Source organism: Microcebus murinus, chromosome 4 (genome assembly GCF_040939455.1).
Source record: "Microcebus murinus isolate Inina chromosome 4, M.murinus_Inina_mat1.0, whole genome shotgun sequence".
In the NCBI taxonomy this organism is placed as follows: Eukaryota; Metazoa; Chordata; class Mammalia; order Primates; family Cheirogaleidae; genus Microcebus; species Microcebus murinus.
Window position 1 is genome coordinate 107,133,971 of NC_134107.1, and position 15,438 is coordinate 107,149,408.

A 15,438-nucleotide genomic window follows, 5' to 3' on the forward strand; every position below is an offset into this window, starting at 1 on the left:
TCATTCCCAAAATTAGGAAAATGAATTCCACCTTATGGGGTTAATTGGAAAATAGAATTGGATAATATACACAAAATGACCGCCATCCTAAGTACAGTCAACCCTTGAATAATATGGGAGTTAAGGCCTCAATCTTCCCACTGTCAAAAATTTGAGTATAGTTTTTGACTCCCCGAAATGTAACTACTAACTAATAGGCTACTGTTGCCCGGAAACCTGACTAATAACACAAACAGTCCATCAACACATATTTTTTGTGTTATATGTGTTATATAATGTATTCTACCATTAAAGTAAGCTGGAGAAAAGAAACTGGAACCTAGAAAATCATAAGAGAGAGAAGATATATTTACTACTCTTTAAGTAGAAGTGGGTTGCCATAAAGGTCTTCATCCTCACCATTGTCAAGCTGAGTAGGCTGAGGAGGAGGAGGAAGAGGAAGGTTTGGTCTTGCTGTCTCGGGGTGGCAGAGGCAGAAGAAAATTTGCAGATAAGTGGACCCATGCAGTTCAAACTCAAGTTACTTGAGGGTCAACTGTACTCAGTGGATGACAGCCATAGTTTGTGATTATTAAGAAAACAAATTCTTGACTGTTTTCCTTGTGATTATTTTATTTCTCTTCTGTTGCTCTTCAATTCCCATACCTATAGAGGATTTTAGTGAAAGAATAGTCAAAGGCTTTTTGATATTTTTATGAAAAACCCAAATAGGAATCAATACAATTAATGGTTACTATTGTCAATACGCCATGTTTAAGGGTAAAACTTACTAACTAGGGGCTCAAAACCGGGCTTGGAATGCAAGTCAGACTCTCTGAACATGTGCACGCTTACTATGTGGAGGCGAATGGTGCGTACTCTGAGTTCACAGTTTACTCTGATACTCAGTGACGACTGACCTCATGGGGGTGAAGCTTGAGATCTTCTGGGGATCCTGACTGTGTAAGGGTCACGATGAACTCCGATCTATTAGGAGAGTTAGTGGGTATTTACTAATTTGCCCGTCTTCCTAGGCGTGATTTCTGCCCTGCTCACAGCAGCAGGAATGTGTGAGAAAAGATCTATTTACTGGAGCTATTGGCAGACGGGCCTCTTAGGAAATAAGCTGAGATCACCATGCAAATTGAGCAGAACATAACAGGCATTTCATTTTCTCCTCCATCTCCACATCAGTGATGATTTTGAGAACAGGCTTTATGACTGTTCCGTTTATTTAATTCTGTTGCAAATAAGGCAGATGACAGCCCTGGGCCCTGACACTTCACTTTCTGGCTACCGTATAAATCATCAAACCAGGGGCCAGGACTGGCAGCACCTTCTTGGATCATGTCGATGTGTCTCTCTGCCTTTGAGTCAGAACAAGTGCACGCACTTTCCCGCCAGGACTCTCAGATGGAAGTGGTGTCCGCTGGGCAGGCAGCGTCAGCCCATCCTCAGCCCTGCCCACGTATTCATCCAAAGTCACATTCCGATTTGGTCTCACTCACCTTGGAAAATAGCAACTCTTCCTGTTCTTATAATTAATAGACTATAAGTGTCACAGGAGAAATTGAGCGTGTCCCTACTTCTCCCCTCTCCTAGGCAGGAGGGTGGAATGGAATTCCACCTCCCTACACATTTAATGGAGGGTGGAATGGAATTCCAGAGACCACAGAAGAAATAGCCATGACACCTGTAAAAACTGTGTGTGCGTGAGTGTGTGAGTGTGTACATGAGTGTGTGTGTGTGCATGGTGGTGTGTGTGTGTGTGTTTATGCGTGTTTTGATCTTAGCTCATAAGAAGAGCAGAGAAAAGCCTCATATGTCTCCTCACAATAATGGAAGAAGAGACTGGCTAAAAGGAGAAATCAACCTCTTTACAAAATGTGTTTTGAACTGTTGTCCCTCTACACACAACTGTCATGATAGGTATCACAATATAGGCAATTTGGCGAAGGTAAACATCGATTTTATTCTGGCTACATGTAGGGTCCAATTGAGATAGCATCTGAGAATCATGATTGGAGAGCAGGGATGGGCCCAGGTGGAGAGTGTGTGGCCTCCTTCCAAGCTCGAGGGCACGAGAGCTGGGGCAGGGGTACAAGCAGCCTGCGTGGGGACGCTCTTCTTGTGAAGAAGGACCCTTGGTGAATCTTCTTTTATCGGGTGCAGAGAGTAATTTGAAAATCATAATTTCATTCTCGATTCCGTCTTTGTTGTACTTGCCTTCTTGGTTGGGATAACCCTTCAATAAGGAATGCAGACGCAGATACAGAGACCAGTTTGATGTGGGTTGTGGAGGTTACAGATGTCAGAGAGGAACTGGGAAGGGAAAAGGTATTTTTTTTCCTCCGTCTCCAAATAAAAAGATGAATAATGCTTAGAGTCACTACTAACTAGTAGTGTTAGCAAGAGGACCCTGAATCCTAAAGCCTCTGAAGAAAATATAAATAAGAGGGAAAGAATAAACCACCTACTTTCCCCGCTGTGATGGTGGAAAAAACACAGAGACCCAAAGACTCCTGGTTACATAAAAATCCTCCAGATAAATTATGTTAAAAATCATAAAATATAATAACTAGGAAGGACTTCCATTCCATCAGTTCAGTCCTTCCATTTCAAAGTCAAGGAAGTGAAGTGCAAAGAAGTTCTTATGCTTATGTTTGCTTGTGTGCTTTATGTGCACACATACAAAGAATTTGCAGCTTAGAGATTCCCTTCCAGGATCTTATTTCCAAACACAAATATATTTATACACACACACATAAACATATCACATAGGATTGAAGTTTGCATGTGTACATGTAACACAAGTCAATTATGTTGAATTCTATTTTTCACCCCCAGATAAGAAATCTAGGAAGTTAGTATCTCGAAGACACAGGGCTAAGATGTTAGGAGCAGAGCTCAGGCTAAGAAGTGAGTTTTCTGATGCCTAGTTTTGGTTTTTTCCATTCTTCCACCATGCCTCTGTGAAGAGCAAGAGTGATTATAATTTAAAATAGAGGCTGAATGAATTAAATTTATTTCAGGTTGACTGCCTGCTTTTCTTTAAGCCCACAATCACATGTTAGTTTAAATGACTGTAATATTTGGGAGAAGAGAGGGAAATAGCAGAAAAAAGAAGCTGGTTGCAAAGAAAGAGTTGGAAATAGGTGAGTCCCTGGCACAATTGTGACCTGTCGTCCTGCCTCCCTGGCCCTGCTGTCAACGCTACAGGTGCCCCCCCCCCCACATCTGCCTGCTGCCCCCACCCTGGAACTGTCTCCTCCGCATCCACCCTTCCCGAGCACACCTCAGAACTTTCATATTTTCTCACACACAGTAGCAGTCGCCTGTCCATTTACTCGTCTCAGCGTTAGCAACACGGCACAGCGAACACACTACTGGACGTGGCGTAAAACACCTGTTGTGGGGCGTTGCTTTGACACTTGCTAGCCAGTGCAACTCAGACAAACCGCTTGTGGCTCTCTGAATCTCAATCTCCTGTCTTGGAAGGGGTGGCTCTCTGTTCACCTATCCAGGGCTTTTATGAAGAATAATCAAAAGAGATCATGCTTGTAAAGTACCTTAACTATTTGTATTTGATAACTTTTTTTTTTAGAGACAAAGGCTTAACCTAAACAAATAAGTCTAATGAAAGAAAGTTAAAGCACATAGTAGTTCCATCATCTTAGCATAAGCCATTGATCTTTGTAAGCCTCAGTTTCTTCATTTGTAAATGTGACTGTGATGTATATGTTGTAGGGTAGATATAAGGAATGATGGAGATAAGGTTTTTACTTAAATGTGTCCGATTCTGAGGTTGGCTGGTGCTTAGCAAAATCTACGATTGGGCTGGTTTGGAAATCATACTTCTTTACATGGGAAACTCAATTTTGGATACCAACCAGTTTCACCTGAACTGACTCCAGGCTAAAAGACCCAAAGTCTTTTGTTTACATGGAAATTGCATAAGCTTACTGTGGAGTCTCATATGTGAGAATTTAACAAAATTCATCATTTCCAGCCTTCTGCATAAAATGGCCTAGCAAGAGCAGTTCATTCCATGAAAGGAAGCACTTTGTAGTAAACATATTTTTAAACTAGTCAAGAGAGCAGGTAGAGAATAACAACATCCAAGAAGCGAAGATAGACCAGCTCTTCCCACTCCCTCTGTCCCTAGCAAACTGCAACACAGCACAGGCAAACATGGATCTCTGTGTAGTTTCAGAATGTTGAAGAGTTAATGATAATTAGAATGAAAATTAGATCCTGGATTCTCAAAGGGGCCAGGGTTTTCAGTACTTACATAGGATAAAGTGGTAACATTTAAAATGTGTATCCCTGGAGGGATGAGCTGCTAGAAAATTAATTATCTTCTTCTCTGCTTCTTCTCTCTGCCTCTCTACACCATTTATTGTAGCTTTGGTGTCCCACCCCCTCTGCTAATTTTCTGTCTTGAGCTTTGTCTTCCATTTCTGCTGGTATAATGCAATATCAGTAGCAGGAAAAAGAAAAACAAATAAAAAAAAAAACACTCCAAGAAACCTGGAAAGTTCCCGTTGATCTAGAGCAGAGAAATGAGTTTGGACATCAGTGGCAGTAGAGGCATTGGAATATGCCGGAAGGATGCTAATCTTGGAGTCCTGTGGCCATAGGTCAAGACCCAACTCTGCTACTTACTCACTGGGGACACTGGCCGGTCTCTTAACCTCCATGAGCTGCAGTTATCTAATTTACAAATGCAGATGACAGTCACTGCACTGCAATAGCCTCCCAGGGCTGGTTCTGAGGGTCAGATGAGACAAAGATTATGGCCATCTCTGTAAAGCACTACATAAATGCGTAGAATTTGTGTCAACCCTGTTACAGCACATCTCTTAGCTTGTCACCCCAAAGACCCTCTTCCCTCCAGGGCGTGTCCCCTGCAAGTCCTCGGGACAGTGTCTGACTATTTCCCTGTTGCTATCTGCTCAAAGAGGCTTCATGACACCTGCATTCCTACGCCGCTGAGTTGCTGCGTCAGTCTGTTCCTGTGCATTTTACAAACAAACACGGCTGAGTGCCTACTACGCCCCAGACAGTGTGCTAAGTGCTGAGAACGGATATGAATAAATTATGAGTCTTGTTGTTCTCGAAGAATGGTTAACCTCAGAAAACTTACCTACTCTCAAGTTAGTAAATTCATGCTGAATCTCAAATATACCCTTTCTGGTGTTAAGCTATACCTGTTCCCTAGTTCTATAATATGTGTTTAACGTTTGTGTTTTCTTTATCTCTGAACCTACTAGGCTTAAAGCTTTTCTCTCTGAGTGGAACCGGATATTACCTCCCCAATGACTAGCAAGGCCACCAACATCTCCCCAGACTCAAAGATATGGGTGATATCCTTTTAATTCTTCCTCTCTCAAGGCATTAGAATGAATGCTCTCAGTTTCCCCTGGACGATGTCTCAGGCACTTCTGCGTCTCCACAGGTGGGCCCACGGTCTCCCTCGCCACCCCGCCAGGGCGATGAGCGCGACCTCGTGCTGTGCCTGGGGCTACTCTGCACTCCGGCTCACCTGCTGCAGGGCTGCCGGACCGATTTTCCTACCCTGACTAATGGGACCCCACAGCGGCACTTCCCCGGGCCCTGGGACTCCTTAACACGGAGGATTCAGTCTAGAGTACATTATCACACGTGCTCACACGCTGCCTTGAAATGATCCCTCAGTGGCTAAGATGTACCTCGCGTATCAGTGACACAATTTTAATGAAGGCAGCTCCTTCTTTCAAAGAGAAGGATCTGGAAATTAGTTCCATCAGATGTGTGGGAAAGGCTGCCTTCCCCAGCAGTACGGGGCAGGCGCTGGGGTTAGTGGGGACCGTCCCAGTCCCTCCCTGCAGAAGGGACAGCAAAGCGGGCCCCGGGGACTGCTCCCTCGCCTGCTGATGACATCTGGCTGGCAGAATGAGATACCAACATCCCCACATGGACGGAAGATAAATAAATACCATTTTGTTTTTCTAAACAGACAAGTTGCAGCTCGGAAATTTTTCAGTTTTTCTCATTGCAAAATCAATACCCATCAGCAGTTTGAAATTAAAGGCGAGATTAGGCCTCAGTTTTATACATGCCTTATTGTCTTCCAAAAGCTTTCTACTCAGTCAGATAAATCTTCTTTAAGAGGATTAGGAAACTTTCATTATCTTTATCTAACCTGAACTAACACTAAGTCTGAAAAATTAATCTATAGACTGGACAAAAGCCGATAGCTGCTGGGAAGGAGGAGGACTCTAGGGCTTCTTTCTAATTGAGCAGTGGGGTCTCTGCATCCACCCCCTGGTGATTCAACTGGTGCCCAAAAAGAGGACCAGATGCCACATTGCTAAGCAAGGGGAGAGATGCAGCTCCCTGGCCTCCTTCTCTGCAGCTGCTCAGTAAATGTAACGACCGGCCTGCCAGCTGCACCAGGAGTTCCTCCCCTTCCACCTCCGCCTGCCCTGACTGTTTGCTTGTGGGTTTCCCAGGCCACCTCCGAGGGCCAGAGCCACAGAGTCACTGGGCCTGGAGCGTGGAGACTGCGGGGCTGACCCCCGGAATAGAAGACACTAGTGCTGTGTGTCTCCCTCGCTCGGAGGCCCGTAGGAAGACCCCGTAGTCCTCCACGTCCTGCCCAAGAGCTGTCTCAGAGTGGACCGTGAAGAACCGCATCCCCTGCATCTCTGCCCCCGAGCGCAGTGTGGCCTGTAGTGACCCTGACCCACTGCCACAGCCTGTCTCATTTCCTGAAAAGGGGTAGGTTTGTTTGGTTTGAGTCTGTTCCTGTACAGTCCCTGTCAGTTCTTTTTTTATTTCAGTGCTGTATTTCCTGAATTGCAAGGCCACAGAGGCACCACTGAGGTGTCACTTCCAATGCTGTGAATTCCAGCTCCTCTGGAACCAAGCCCAGGTGGCAGGTGGGGCAGTGAGAATGCGCACTTCCTTGTTTTCTACATGCCCGGAAACTTTCAACAGATATCCCAGCTCATCTCCAATGACGGATCTTCCTGAGTGCCTCCACCCTCCTGAGGAGAAGTATCAGATGTGACAGTTGTCTTGGTCTCAGATGGCAGGCAGCCTTGTAGCTCCAAAGCAGTGGGTGGGACGTGTATGGAGAATGGAAACCGGCAGCGTCCACAGACGTCTGTTGTATGGCAGGCTCACGTGAGCACCTGAAAACACGTGGGGATGGGAGGAGGGCTGGAAGGCTGGGCAGAGTGAAGCTTCCAGCAGCGTGGCAGGGCCAGGGACTGCCAGGGACTGCTGGGGAACAGAAGTTGCAGCAGACAGATCTCTGGCCCTACACAGGCCATTACAAATGGCCTACAGAGGCAGGCCTGGATGCTGTGCGAGCAAAGAGCTGCTCGAGCCAAAGGGAAGGAATGAGCATCCTGAGATGTACACGGGACTGAACCATGAATAGACACTAACCCCACTCAGCTTCTCTCCGGGACATCGACTGAAATGAGCAACCTCATTTTTTTTTTTTAAGAAAAAAGCAGAGATGAAGAAATCTATCTCAGCTAAGCAAGGATGCTTACACATTTCACAAACTGAAAAAAAGCTATGGCAGATGGGATCTGATAAAAGTCAGTTGCTAAAGACCAAATCATAAACAGGGACCCTTTCTGAGAGCTCAGTGTATGTCCCCAAGATGTCAGCAGAGGAGACTCTGAGAGACTGCCACCTAAACCTCTTATTTGGTGGAGGAAGGATGTGTCCTTGGGTGATGGACTAGTCTGCTTAGAACTTCACTCCCACTCTGAGCCACTACCTGCCAGAAACTGGCTTACCTAGTGGTGGCAGTTGGGATCGGTTCAAAATAAATTCATTTGGATTGCTGCGTTGTTAAAATGATTCTCAGAGTCTTAGAACTGCTACCTGCATGTATTTTTAATCCTTAATATTTAATATCTGATGTCTGAAATTCTGGTATTTCTTCAGCCCCATTTTTTTAGATACATTGTGAAATTTAAATTAAAAACTATTTAAAAATGTACATGTGATGCTATTCCTGTGCTATACTGATTCAAATTTTTAAAAGAATGAGAGAGAGTGTTAAGGCTTTCTTCCCTCCCCTCCTTTTTTAAATGATCAGAATTGATTTCCAACACTGACCTGGAGAAATCATTCTGACCAATACCCTCTGGGGCCCAGGGGCCCTTGTGGGGCTGAGAGAAAGTGTATAAACACAGCAGTGACACCAGGGTGGGTCTGACCAAACCGCACTCAGAGACCCTTCCAGAACACGTACTACCAGCAACTATGAAAAATAGTTAAGTCACATGAGCTCACATCTTATTATTAGTCTTTATTATACAATAAAGCTGTAAAAGAATTAAAAGGCACTGGGAGTAGCCCTGTATTATTAGCATCTATGTTTGAATATATCTCGCTCCCACTCCAGAGCACTAAGTAACTTAAGAGAACTAAACCAGCACATGGCAAACAACTTATTGACGAGAACAGAAGGACTAGAGATAAAATTGAGAAACTTTGGGAAATATTCAGTACTTAGTTAAGAGCCCCAAAGATGGGTAAGACACACAGTCAATCGCTGGATTTAATAGAGGAAAATGACTTTTGTGTCTTCATACACGAGTAAAACAGGAATGCCAGCCCAGGTTCAGCTGTGACTTACCTTGCACTATGAGGTGGACCCGGGAGGTTTTGGGATGATTGTCTGTCTGCACAGAGCAGGTGTATGGACCTTCGTCATACACATCCACGTTTTGGATCATGATGCTGTACTGGGTTGGTGTGTTGACCAGGATAATCACGCGAGGGTCTATGGACCACTTGTCGTTCCCCGCATAGAGGATGGTGCTGCGGTTTAGCCAGGCCACCCGCGTGACCCGGTTATCTATGGTACACCTGTGAGCGGTGAGCGGGGGCAGGGGGAGGGAAGAGGAAGGAAGAGAGAGAGGAAAAAGTTATGTTATAAACATGCCGTTGCATGTCGAGGAGTAATTGAAACAACAGGACACAGCACTAAAAGGAAACAATCAACTGTTGAAGCAAATTTCCCCCGTGCAAAGTAAGAGTGGCCTGAGTCATCTTGGAGAACCAACGCTACAAACTCACTTCTACTTGATACAGAAGAATATTCTGTGAACATCTTTGCTGTACATTTGCCTTCCTTCTTATTTTTTCCCTCTAGGCTTATATGGAAATCAGTTTATGTTTCTTGAGCACATTTACCACCTTGTGTGAGAAGTGGCCCAGGGAGGAAGGGGAGAGAAAAGGGATCAGTATTTCAAATAGGTCACAGATAATCCACAAGGCAAATACTTAACTTGTAGTTAATCAAAAATTGAACATATTTACCTCCAGACCTCCCTGGTGTTGATAATCTCCTTATACCGCTAAGCAGCCCAAAGCCTGCAAACTGCAATTTATAACATGGGTTGGTGAAATTCACCTTAGAAAGCCAACAGTTTCTGCGGAAGTCACGCTGCCTTTAGGGTTTCGGGAGAGGGAAGAAGAAAATTATCAGCAGAGTCCTCTTCCTCCTAAGCTCGCGTGCCCCGCTGGGAGCGGGAACAATGCTACCGTCAACGCAGAGAGCTGACCGCCAGCTCTCAGTCGTCGCCTCGACAATTCCGGACGATGAACACAAACGGAGCCCACTAGCTGGCGTGCGTGACCCGCAGACTATCAGGCCTAATGCAGACGTAGCGTGCTGCACCTTTGCACGTGTGTCCTAGCGACTTGGAACGTGGGAATGGGAGCATGAGGAGGCAGAACCCTATGTAAACGTGGGCGCCCACCCACCACTCGATGCCACACACGGGAATGTGCAACAACAACCGGCCCTGCTGATGTCCTAGCTGGGAGAAGAGCGACATGAGTCCAGCACCCCCAGGGCAGGAGAGCACAGGGGACGAGCATGGCCTTCCCTCCCTAACATTGGGCTGGCACCAGAGACCCCTCAGGGTTCGGGGGATGGAAGGACACGGGCTGGGGCGGAGAGACCAGGCACCGGCAAGGTGACCGCACTCACATAACTTGAACGGCCCAAGGTCTCAGCACCAAAACAACAGCCCCCTTGAAAAGGGAAGTCACGCAATCTAGGAAGGTTCTCTCCCTGGTTGGCAGGAGGAATAAAACAACACTAGCGGACTGGACTAGTGTCCATGACTGGACGACCCGTGTCCAGCCGAGGTGCCTTTCCACGTGCTGTCCCACCTGCCATTCAGCCGCCGTGCAGCAGAGCGGGTGGGGTGTCAGTAGGCGCTTTCACACTATGGTGGGAAGAGCTTATCCTTTTCTAAATTTCCTTTATTTGCTCGTTCTATTTTTAAAACTAGAAAAGTGAAATAAGCATGTTTTTACATGTGAATGATGCGAAGTGAATAATACAAAGGTCACAGAGGTCAGCTAATCACTACTCCCCAACTCCCAGTGCCCGATGCTCCTTCAGTAACAGCCTGTGCCTTCTGCTTCTGCATCTTACTCCTTACACACCTGTACTCACTTGGGTAAAGCTTGTGGTGATCAGTTTCTACCTGAAATAGAATTGCACTCTAGCATGCCTATGAAACTTTCTTTTTCACTTGACCACAGGTGTCCTGCACACAGTAGTTACGGATCTAATTCTGTGTCATTCCTGGGTAAGTCTAAGATCTGTGAGATGAGTTTTGGGGGCCCAACTGCATGCATCGTTAGGGCTGAATATTTAGGTACCATTAAAGGATTATTTCCCATCTCAGTAGATATATCATGGATATCAAGAAAAACTGCAGTCATGCTATCTCCTCCACATTCTAGAGTATCTGCTTTCTTTTTCTGTTCAGTTTTCTTCATTTTATAGCAATTTTCCATTTCCTTTATGAAGATTAAAACCCTAATGGACCCTTCCTGCTTCCTACTTTCAAAAGCATTCTTTAGGGAAGAAATATGATAAATTCATTCACTCTCAGTTGTAAATGACTGATAAGGACTAATGTGCAACACTTTCTAATGATGGTTGTATTTTCATAAAGGTCAAATCCCTGTTTAAGTAACTCCTCCTAAAGAATGAAGTTCTCATAGTATAATTGCAGGAGTCAATAAGCCTGGAAGTGGATGGTAAATTGAGACAGAGCTGGGGGATCGTCTTCTAGTCCCTGGGACCACACAGCCCAGATAACTAAGTGCAAAGAAATATTCTTGCTTTAATTTTGGTCCGTTATATAACCCACATTTTTAAGTTGACATAAAAAAATTATTTAAGCTATAGTGGCAAATGATGCATTTTTGGTCTATAGAAAATAGTCACATTTCAAAATAAAAAGTCACAGAATTTATATATATATATATATGTTTATATTGAATGGAATTTAAATACCACAGTGATTGATACTTGTGATTGTCCATTTTCAAAATTCATGAATAATATCTTCTTTAAAAGTAATAAAATGTATACTGGTCCTTTTTAAACTAGAACTTGTATTTTCATTACATGTCCCCTGCAGGATATATGTTATGCTTGAAAATCTTTTATTGATCACCTATCATATTTATTTGCAACTCTCTCTATATATTGAAATTTAAATTTCTTTTATACCCTATGACCATAAAACTCTATATAATATTTTTTAATAAAATGAATTACATTACAAACATAAAATTGATAAAACAACATAAATATATTGCACATTTTGTTAAGTAATAATTAAACATAAAAAGCAAACTTTTACTGGAAATACAGCTCTTAATTTGATGGATGAGGCTTTTTTTTTAATACCATGGATAAATATCATTTACCACTAGAATGAGATAGAGTTCAGGATCAATTTTATTCCTATTTTTACTGTTAGAGAAACCTTGTTCATATAAGCAAGAAGACAGAAATGAAATTTTTTTATAGCAATGCCACTCAATTCTTTGAACTCCTTCCAAGATATGTGCCAAAAATCACAATGTAATAGAGCTTCCGAAATTATTTTAATCATCTCCCAGCTGACAAATCAATTAATTCTTGTTTCTATTTATTTAAAGCAATGAATTAGAAAATAACTGACTGGCAAGGGGGTTTATAGCCCAGTATTAGATCCATTCCATTTCTCAATATCTGGAAAGTATACAATAACATTTTATCATAACGTATCAAAAGACTATTAAAAAGATGTTACTCTTTCACTAGAAGCACCTTGCTTAACCCAGTACACTCAGAAATGTTGGGAAAATCAAAATATTAAAACTGTTTATTTTAATATGCCAAATGGCACTGCCCTCTGTCTCTTATCTCTGAGTTCTAATTCCAAGATAAATAATGCACTGGCTTTGCCATGAAGTTATTACTGATGCAATAACGCACCATTGGGTTTAGTACTTCTCTGCTTTACTTTCATGGGGCTCTCCTTCAAGAGTGACGCTCTGTTCGATGATAGTCGGATGGTGCATGTGACAAAGAAAGCACAGGAAGATCAGCTCCTGGACGGTGCGTGAAGTGGGGGCAGTGAGAGGAGAGGCAGAGTTATAATCCAACCCAGGCACTTTCGCAAGCAGATCAACTTTAGGGAATTTGAGATCTTGAACTTATCATTGTCCTTATATCACTGACCTTGTATAGGACTATCCACTGCAGGTTCAGGGTTCATGGAGCCAGTGAAAATTACCACGGGGTCTAGTAAGGGTTGACCTTGAAACATATCAGTAACAAATCTACCCTCTCCCGGTTCCCCGGAAAGCCTGGGTGCTCCTTGGGTAATCGAGCCCCAGACAGACGACCAGGATGACCACAGTCCAGTGTTCTTGCTCTTGGACCTGGGCCTCATTCATGGGCATAGAGTGCACATAGAAAAGACTAGCTGTGTAAAAGCCATCTCTCTAAATGGGCAAAGATGGTTCACAAAGTTTGTACAGTTCCCAGAACCCAATAGACAAATAAGAAACTTGGTGGAAGGATGACATTTGCTGAGGACAGTTGTTTTCATCATGTGCTTGAGAAGAAAGCAGTTTCATGGCTTCATACTTTCTTCTCTCATCATAGGGCCCTTCCAAGGTCTCCTAAACAGCAGGAGAAAGAACTCAGCGAAGGACTTTAAAAGTCTGCTTAAGTCTTCTTCCAAACTCAGGCTCCTTCCCTGCTGTTCATGGCAATGTCCCGACCCTCATTAACAAGAAGCACAGAGGAGGGCATTTTTGATGTTAAGTAAGGGAGACCCAGGAGGCAAGTTAAGGAAGGTTAATGACAACTTTCTGATCTCTTGAAAATTCTTTCAGATATTTAAAATTCTTACCTTCCAAGCTAACCCTACTTATTGGTCCTTGATAAAATATTACAATTCTATCACAAGTAGTCTCTAAAATTAGATATTGCTTGTACTACATCAGAGTTGTAAGAACTTGACACATATTAAATCATTTAATCCTCTTAAATTTCACTGAGATGTGTTCGATTAATATTATCCACATTTTCCATATGAGGAAACTGAGGCACAGAGCGGAGAAAAGGGAAACTAATTGGGAGTGACTTCTACGCTTTCTTAAACCATGTGTGAGGACAGGTGGAGGTGGGAAGAAGAGTCAGGAAGAGCAAAAAAAAAACAGCTGAAAAAGTCAGAGGGCGGGAGTGCTCTGAACACGGAACCTGGGAGTAAGATGCTGGGGGTTCTGTTTTGTTTTCAGAGGAATAGGTGCAGTTAGGGGAAATCCATGCCTTAAAACAGTGGCTTTAAAATTTTATTGTGCATGGAAAATACAGATTGCTGAGACCTCCAAAGAGCCTTTGGTGCACGGGCCTTGAGGGAAGCAAGAATGCACATTTCTGACACGTCCCCGGATGATGCGGGCGCTGCTGCCCCCGGGGACCCCTAATGAGAACCACTCTCTGCTGTAAAGAAGCCAGACAAGAGACAGGTTGGAATTTTAATCAAACCAACACATTCTTCCTGAAAAATGAAATTGGCCAGCTTTAATTTTCTTGTTTGTGTTCTAGAACTTTTGTTTTTAGTTTCATATTTTCCTCTGAAAATGCAAAAGAAAAAAGCGTCATTATTCATTCAGCAGAAATCTAATGAGCACCTAATGTATACTAGACAACTTTCTAGGACCTAAGAATACAGTAGGGAACAGGCAAAGCACCTCCCCCATGATGCTACACCTAGTTGACACACAAAGAAAACATACAAGTATAATATACATATATCAGTTGCAGAATGACATGCAGAGAAACATAAAACAGGTGAGGAAGAGAGAGTGATCCATGGAGACTGTGACCATATTTGGGTCAGAATGGTCAGGAAATGTCCCTCCATGGCCTGCATGTCAGATGTTGAATATTTATGATCCTTCCTGAGTCTGAGTGCAATCAGATGCATGTCTGAAAATTATGTCCAACTTAAAAATAAAAGTCACGTCTCTCTCACACACACAGAGCTGCGGGAACATTTGTTAATAGATATTCTGCATAGCTGGAAAATAAGTCTTTTAAACCAGCCTCCCCAATGGTGTCCTCATGTATCGATAACTTTGTAGATATTAATGTTCAAAGCATTGCTACTTGGGGACACTGAGAGTTAACTAGAAAATGCGTTTATATTTCCACCTTTGTTGTTGAGATGATAGTGAAAAGGGGGTACATATCCCTCTACTTTAATAAGTTGCCAGTGGCAAATATAGTTAAATCTCTAATACAGATTCATCATACTAAACCTCCATTCTCTTTGTAATGTAATATTAAAATCAACGCTCCTGGACTTCTTCACAGAATTTATACCACTACATTTAATTATTTGCACCCTCATGTGTTAGAGTGTAAATGCCATGTGGATAGGAACCATGTCGGTGATATCCATTCCTTACTGCTGGCACCACCCAGAGTCCACCAGGCAGCTAGTAGGCGATGAACATATACTTATAATGATTAAAAGATGTAAGACAATGTTTTTCAAACTGGCATCAAAATAACCCACATAAGGTGAAGGAAATATTCTTGGGGATATATGCATATGTGTCTCTCTGTGAGATAGATACACACACCCTGCGTAGACACACACAGGGCTCACAGGTTCTCTACGTGTATTTTTTTAATTTAGTGTTTTCATTTCTATTATCATCTGGAAAAATATAATACATACACATTCTGGATGTGGTATGACAACAATTACATTTAAATGTTCAGATCTGCATTTGTGTCTCTCACACTGGCAATCAGAGAACTCCTTGCACTGTCTCAGGCCACGCAGAGAATTACAGAGGTGACTTGCTTTGTCAGTGAGGCGTTCCTGCCAGGGAAGGCTGGAGGATGCCGGGTCTGCTGTAGTAGGGAAGGTCCCCAGAGCTGGACCGTGCCAGTGTGGGAAGAGAACTTCGTTATCATATGGTGCAGGCCGAATTCAGAAGCCATGGCCTCACAGCAGTCAGGGGCATACTCACGTTGCAACTTGGTATTTAATTTTAATAAAACATCATCTGTTCCATTAAATTAATGTCCAGAATTTAAATTTTAGTGGTTATATATGTGTA

The 15,438-nt window shown here is 43.2% G+C and overlaps 1 protein-coding gene across 2 annotated transcripts in view; it reads right to left on the bottom strand.

Moving 5' to 3' along the window:
• Positions 1–15,438, bottom strand: part of OPCML (opioid binding protein/cell adhesion molecule like) — a 1,057,641-nt gene that overhangs the window by 222,586 nt on the left and 819,617 nt on the right. For both annotated transcript variants that reach the window (XM_020286783.2, XM_012739629.2), the window contains exon 3: positions 8,627–8,859. In XM_020286783.2, coding sequence (XP_020142372.2) covers positions 8,627–8,859 — 233 coding nt within the window. The remainder of the gene's footprint in view (positions 1–8,626; positions 8,860–15,438) is intronic.